The 8,105-nt window shown below is 35.4% G+C and overlaps 1 protein-coding gene across 1 annotated transcript; it reads left to right on the top strand.

The window, feature by feature from the left end:
* Positions 1-368: 368 nt before the first annotated feature.
* On the top strand, positions 369-3,643 carry LOC140864830 (receptor-like protein EIX2). The gene is made up of 2 exons (XM_073269214.1): positions 369-3,391; positions 3,484-3,643. The coding sequence occupies exons 1-2, from the start codon at positions 421-423 to the stop codon at positions 3,504-3,506; spliced, it is 2,994 nt and encodes a 997-aa protein (XP_073125315.1). The 5' UTR covers positions 369-420; the 3' UTR covers positions 3,507-3,643.
* Positions 3,644-8,105: the final 4,462 nt, after the last annotated feature.

Genomic DNA, 8,105 nt, shown 5'->3' with positions numbered 1-8,105 from the left:
TTGAACCGGTTCTTTGGCCGGTTCTTAGAAGGTTTGATCGGTTCTTGATCGGTTCCGAGCGGTTCAACCGTTAAAATGGTTTTGGAAGTGTTCAGGACCAGACCAGTGACCGGTTCCCGGTCGAACCAATCTAACATGTTGGCTCGGTCCGATTCGGTTTTGAAAATATTGCCAAAAGGTGGGCCAGTCGGTCTAATGAATCATGCAACGGATTGTGAGTCGACTCGCCCTATAAGCTCGATTTGACACTAAACGAGCATCGTTTCTGCAAAATTCCAAATCAACATATAACCAAACCAAAATTTATTTCTACCGATGGTGCCATCTTAATTATATAATCAGAAGATCAAGCAAAGATATATGTATAATCTCATGACTTTTGTACTTGAATTGAGCACAAACAAACGTTAAAAAAACACAATGACGAGTACTCTAACTAGAATCTTAACTCATGTTCTTGTATCAACTGTTCTGATCCTAGCGTGCTTGGGAAGTACTGTTTTCGGGCAGTATTCTTCAGCTGGTAACATCAGATGCTTTGAGATGGAGAGACAAGCTCTTCTCAACTTGAAAGACGAGCTTGTTGATGAAAGTGGCACACTTTCTTCCTGGGGTGCCGCAAGAAATCAAATGGAGTGCTGCAAATGGAGAGGTGTTCGTTGTGACAACGTTACTAATCACGTCACACAATTGAGTCTCACGATTCCTCCACCAGGAATCTATCAACATGATGGACCTAGTACTGTTGCTCCTCTCAGAGGTAAGATCAGCTCTTCGTTGCTAGAATTGAAGCATTTGACTTACCTCGATCTGAGTTTGAATGATTTTGAGTATTCAAACATCCCCGACTTCATTGGTTCGTTTCAGAAATTGCAGTATCTCAATCTTTCCTCTGCTAATTTCAATGGATCCATTCCCCAGAGCGTTGGAAACCTTTCCGAGTTGATGTATCTTGATTTTAGTTCGAATTCTGGGCTCTTTAGTGAAAATCTTGGTTGGGTGGCTCATCTTGGCTCACTGGAATATCTGGACCTCAGTTTTGTGGAGCTCGGCAATGTATCCAATTGGTTATTTGCGATTAGCAAATTGATATCTATAAAAGAATTACACTTGAAAAACTGTGGGCTTCAAGGGATCCTCCCTTCTTCTCTTCCCTCTGTCAATGCTTCTGCTCCTCTTGCTACCCTCGACTTGTCGATGAATCCCGGTATCTCATCTTCCGCGTTGTCGTTTTTCTTCAACTTCAGCACAAGCCTAACCTCCATCGATTTCTCATTTAACAATATAATCGTTCTTGGCTCTGCTTTTGAAAACCAGATCTTTCTTGAACATCTTGATCTCTCCAACAATAACCTTGAAGGTGGGATTCCTAAATTCTTGGGAAATATGAGCAATTTAGTATACTTGGATTTGTCCTCGAACAGTTTGATGCTGCCACTTTCTGAAATAATGAGCAACTTTTCGGGGTCCGTCGAAAAGAATTTGAAGCATCTGGATTTGAGTGATAACATGATAACTGGTTCATTGCCTGATTTTTCAAAGTTTTCATCCTTGAATGCGCTAGTACTCCGGGGGAATATGTTGAATGGATCCATTACCAAGGATTACCCAAACATCCCATCTCTTGTTCATTTAGATTTGTCGTTAAATAGTTTTACAGGTGAACTACCCGATCTCACAATATATCCGCTCCTCGAAAGATTGTTTCTCTCAGGCAATATGTTCAATGGACCTTTGAATGAAAACATTGGATCCCTTTCAGAGTTGAAGGTTTTAGATTTGGGTTCAAATAACTTCCAAGGAATAGTTACAGAGTCTCATTTGTTCAATCTATCTCGTCTCCGAATACTCGTCTTGTCTTCTAACCCACTGTTGACAGTAAATATTAGCTCACAATGGATTCCTCCATTTCAACTAATAGCCATAAGCCTCTCCAACTGCAAAGCAGGGCCACGTTTTCCGCAATGGCTTCGAAACCAAAACATTTTGGATTACATTGATTTCTCATTTTCTCAAATCGTCGACACGATCCCTGATTGGATTGGTGATCTAGCTTCCAGGCCAATACGTCTGAATTTATCCAACAATCAAATTCATGGCGCCTTCCCTGAGATTGGATTCTCTTCTTTCAACCTTTCGAATTATATGTCGTCTACTATACATGTTAAAGCACCTGGAATGATATTCGATCTGTCAAGAAATAAAATTACGGGTGAAGCAACATTTTTGTGCCAAAGTGAAGAATGGATACTGATCGACCTCTCAAACAATCTGTTTTTGGGTCATCTACCGGACTGTTTCGCCAACTCTACTAAGATAAGATTTCTTAATTTGGCCAACAACAATTTCTCTGGGACAATCCCAAGCTCATTCGGCTCCTTGCCATTGCTGTCTTTGTTGAATTTGAGAAACAACAGTTTCTCAGGGGGAATCCCTGCATCTTTGAGAAGCTGCACTGGGTTAAAATTGGTCGATTTCGGAGGAAATAGGCTAACTGGCATCATACCCACCTGGATAGGAGAGTTGTTTTCACTTGTTGTTCTAAGCCTACGTTTCAACGAGTTTCGTGGGATGATACCTTCCAGCATTTGCAACCTACAAAATATCGTAGTGCTAGACCTCTCTTTGAACAAGATATCCGGAGTTATACCGAAATGCTTGGATAATCTTACCGCCATGACCGATGAACCCAAGCAGAACTTTTCAAATATAGTTGGAACCCCCACACTGTACTATACGTTACAAGATGCTGCCTTTTTCATGTGGAAAGGAGCGGCGATCAACTATGTTAATCCTAAGACGTTTGTCGAACTCCTTGATTTGTCGAGCAATGCCTTAACTGGTGATATCCCATCTGAAATCACAAAACTTGTTGGCCTAAATTCGTTGAATCTTTCAAGAAACAGTTTGAGTGGACAGATTCCTGCAAACATTGGTGTGCTGAAGTACTTGGATTCCCTTGATCTTTCAAGAAACCAACTCTCCGGTGGTATTCCCGCCAGCCTTTCCCAATTGAACTTTCTTGGAGTGTTTGACTTGACGTACAACAACTTGTCGGGTAGAATTCCGCCTCTGAAGTTTGATGGATCTAGCTATGTTGGGAATCCTGGCCTTTGTGGACGTCTTGAACTCAATATATCTTGCCCCGAAGACAACAAAAACACACATCAAGATGGCAATTTGAAGCACGAAGAAGATCATGAGTTGATTAGCAAAGGATTTTATATCTGTATGGGACTCGGTTTTGTTTTCGGATTTTCGGGGATCTTGGGAGTGATACTACTCAACAAGTCAGCAAGATGTGCATATTTCAAGTTGTTGGAGGCAATTGAAGACTGTGTACCCATACACGAGAGGAGAGCTCAAAAGAGCCCATCTGATCTGAGAAGAGGTATTCAAAAATAGTTTGTATTGTTTTATATTTCACTTGATAATAATAATGTAAAACTAAATTGGTGTAAGTTTTGTTGGTGCATTCTGCAGAGGCTATGATTAAGAAGTTTTAAGCTTCAAATGACAAAATTCTTGGCCTGCACTTGTGGATTCAAGGGTACGTGCAAAATTTCAGTTGGGCCTGCACAAATATATATATATATATATATATATTTTTGGCTCTAAATTGAATATGTAAATTGAAATTGGTAGATTAATTATGTTGTAGTTGTAAGATCAGTTTCATATTAATAAAAGTGATCGTATATTTAGGACCTTCTTGATGATTGATTTCAGATTTCCTTATAGCCAGTTGTAGATTTTTTTTTGACCGATAAATTAGTATCAATTAATAAATGAATATGATTTCTCTATACAAGAATAACTAACCAAGAAGAAAATTCTCTGCTCACCTAACAATTAACAAAAATGTGTAAGAGAATATATAACAAATTGCACTAAAGAATAAGTTGGGGATGACAATTTTCTCTGAACCTGATGTCCAACCCGAATGGATTGGAGAAGGGTATGGAGAGACTATTTGGATCCGATTAAATAAATAGGTAATCGGGTATGAGAATGGAGGCGGATGTAGTAACATTCTATTCATACTCTACCGAAATACCCAAATTCAATGCGTAATTTTAGCATTCAATGTGTATACTTGAATAATCTCATTTTTCAATTATTCTACCATTTCATTTTACCTAGTTCAATGTTAGCTAAATTAGTCAACATTAATATGTTTTGATGCAACAACAAAGACGTTATTTGTAACAAGTAGTTTTGTTGGTTCTTAATTGGTCACATTTTATTCATAAAATGGCTTGGATTGGTATTAGTCTGGATACAATAAAATAATTCTATTAGATTGAATAAGTACATTAGAATAATTATAAATATATATATATATGAATATATATATATATATTTATGTATTTATTTATTATTTATATTAAAGAAATGTTAATTATAATTTCTTTTGTTGAATGAAACAAATAAAGTTATTAGTATAAAACTAATTTCACTTTTATAGGATAATGGTAGTGGAGTAAATTATTTATCATATTTTGTTATTTCTTATATCATGTTTTAATTTGTTATTTTTTATCTTATTTTTTTTTACTGTTTTTTAAGAATTTGGTAAATAAATATAGTTTTATCGAAATAATTTAAATTTAAAAAATATATAATTATAAGTGATAATAGGATATTTGGGTAAGATATGAATATTAATAAAATTGATCATATATTTAGGACCTCCTTGATATTAATTTCAGATTTCCTTATAATAAGTTGTAGATTTTCTTGACGGGTAAGTTAGTATCAATTAATAAATAAATATGGTTTCTCTATACAAGATTAACTAACCAAGAAGAAAATTTTCTGTTGACCTAACAAAAATGTGTAAGAGAATATATAACAAATTGTACTAAAGAATAAGATGGGGATGCCAATTTTCTCTGAACTTGATATCCGACCCGAATAGATTAGAGGAGGGTATAGAGAGACTATTTGAAGCCGATTAAATAAATAGATAGTCGGGTTTACTCGACCCAAATACCCAAATTCAATGCGTAATATCAGAATTCAATGTGTATATTTGAATAATCTCATTTTTCAATTATTCAATCATTTCATTTTACCTAGCTAGTTCAATGTTAGCCAAATTATTAACATTTATATGTTTTTTTAAACACACGTTTATATGTTTTGATGCAACAATAAGATGTTATTTATAACAAGTAGTTTTGTTGGTTGTTTAATTGGTCACATTTTATTAATGAAATGGTTTGGATTGATATTAGTCTGGATATGACAAAATAATTCTATAAAATTGAATAAGTACATTAGACTAATTCTATATATATGAATATATATTTATGTATTTATTTATATTAAAGAAATTTTAATTATAATTTCTTTTGTTGAATGAAACAAATAAAACTATTCGTATAAAACTAATTTCATTTTCTAGGATAATGGTAGCGGAGTAGAATATTTATCATATTTTGTTATTTCTTATATAATGTTTTAATTTATTATTTTTTATCTTAATTTTTTATTGTTTTTTAAGAATTTGGTAAATAAATATAGTTTTATCGAAATAATTTGAATTTAAAAAATATACAATTGTAGGTGATAAAATGATATTTGAGTAGGATATGAATATCCGATCATCCGGTAGGTTATATGTGGATGGACATGAAAGTTAAATATCCGACAGAGATGATGATGGATATGAGGTGAATGAAGATGTGGATATATAGAGGCATATAATCTTACTCGAATTCGACCCATTGCCATTCTTAGAATGAGTGACTAGATATTGAGAATGAGATGTGTGAGAAAAAAGCATACATAGTCTTGAGGTTCGTAATTTTCAGCAAAGATATATAGCTACTTTGTTCCAGTACTATTTTAGTTTTGTTAATACTTGGGGTGACCCACTTTTAAAGGGTTTGGGAAAACTGTCATGTTTCGGGCCTTCGCCGGACATGCATGACTGCACAATGGACATCTATAGCAACTACTTCGTATTCGTCTTCATATTGTTATATTATGATATACTATTGTTGTTTTGATAAAGACCTTGAATATACTATAGTGTATGTAAGATGTGGTAGCACATGGGGATGGCTATCATGAAACACATCTTATAGTCACTGTATATTCTAAACAGTTCCTAGTCAATTGATCCGTCCGCAAATAAGGATAAGGATCGCTCGAGATTGAGACTAGCATTTGCGATGCCGAGTACCACGTTTCATTGGTATGGAACATAGAGATGTTCAAAGCATGCAAATGGATATTCATATGATGAATGATCGAACTACCCTATTCGGACTTTCCAAGTGGTTATCACTTATCGAGTGGATAAAGTCCGCGGTTTTGGTTGTACACCATTAGTCCTTATTACTTGAAACATCATTGAAACTCTATATGCTAGTACTGTATTTTGACTCGTTTACCGACTCTATTGGGGTCATCAGGTGTCGGGAGGGTACAGTTACGACACATATAGAAGTCGATGCTTTTTTGTCAAGGATTCACCAAATACTTGCGAGTGTGGATATCCTATGCGATCTGAGGAGATATTAGTGTGACGAATCTCTGGCCAGAGTACATGATGTGTTTTAGGTTACTTGGTGTTCCTAGTAACACATGCGATGTCACTAATAGATCTCCAAGATGTTATGCATAGTTATCGAATCTCGAACGACTCTCGATATACCAATGGTTGTTGATTCGATCGGGATATATGGATGAAGGGACCGTACTGTACGCTAACCAAAATCTACTGGTTCTTGCAGGCACTATCAGTAATACCTAGGGAATCATGGGGCGATGTTGGTAGGCGCTCTTACCATGATTCGATGGGTAAGTCGGAAATTGTTGTTCCGAGTCACAAGGAATTGTGAGCCCACGGCTAGCTGTATTCCTGAACCATTGAGGGTTACACAAGTAATGGATTACTAAAACCCCGTAGAGATAGTTAAATTTAAAGAGTTAAATTTAATGAAAGAGAAGTTGGACTTCTTAACTAAAGGGAGTGAGATTTCCTAAAATGACATAGGGATGGACATTTTTGGAAATCACTGAATTCGGATTCAAAAAAATTATCTTGACTCTAAAAGATGCAGAAATGGTTTCTGTGCACATTGGTAAAATCAGTTTATCAATCGGAGTCACGATGAATTTTATATTAATTTCTATAACAACGGGCTTGGCTTGTTGGGCTTAAGTTATGAATTGTGGGCTTTAAGAAGTTAGAGTCCTGATACAATTATAACTAGAAATTATCTATAAATAGAGGTGTTGGGTTCGAAAATCACACACATTGTATATTGCAATTTTCGAAAATACACTCTAGAATTTTCAAGGGGATTTTCGAAATCCTCTTTCCCTTTTGGAGAAAATTCGGGTTGTGATTTTTGTGAAAAATTACAATCTGAATTAACAGATCATATCTGTTTATTCTCTACGCAAACTTCTGATTGATTTCTAGTGCAGTCAATCAGAGGGTTTTGTTTTCTATTCGTGGACCTGATTGAAGAAACGTTCGTTCATCAGTTCCGGGGATATACAACAAGAGCAGATTAAATTCTGTTGGTGTCCATAATCTCGCTTCGAGATTTTAAGGTAAAATATTTAATAGTGATTATTTGTTTTACTTACACAAATTTAATCGTAAAGTTTTGATACCCAGATATGGAATCGTTCCATATTAATAAAATAAATTTTTAAACTTTCGCTGCACCGGGTATCAATTCTAATTGATCTGAACACAGTTTTCCAACAGGATATGAGGTGAATGAAGATGTGGATATATAGAGGCATATAATCTTACTCGAATTCGACACATTGCCATTCTTAGAATGAGTGACTAGATATTGAGAATGAGATGTGTGAGAAAAAAGCATACATAGTCTTGAGGTTCGTAATTTTCAGCAAAGATATATAGCTACTTTGTTCCAGTACTATTTTAGTTTTGTTAATACTTGGCGTGACCCACTTTTAAAGGGTTTGGGAAAACTGTCATGTTTCGGGCCTTCGCCGGACATGCATGACTGCACAATGGACATCTATAGCAACTACTTCGTATTCGTCTTCGCTTTAAGAAAATGATTAACTCAAGTTCACAAGTTGTAATAGAAGTCCATTGTAGCCCA

This window comes from Henckelia pumila, chromosome 4, assembly GCF_033568475.1.
Source record: "Henckelia pumila isolate YLH828 chromosome 4, ASM3356847v2, whole genome shotgun sequence".
NCBI lineage: Eukaryota > Viridiplantae > Streptophyta > Magnoliopsida > Lamiales > Gesneriaceae > Henckelia > Henckelia pumila.
This window is presented reverse-complemented; position numbering and strand designations above follow the sequence as displayed.

Excerpts from the sequence above, each read along its gene's own strand:
- LOC140864830 (XM_073269214.1), top strand. The coding sequence starts at position 421 with ATGACGAGTACTCTAACTAGAATCTTAACTCATGTTCTTGTATCAACT. Across the intron at positions 3,392-3,483 it reads CCCATCTGATCTGAGAAGAG|AGGCTATGATTAAGAAGTTT; the intron begins GTATTCAAAAAT and ends TGCATTCTGCAG.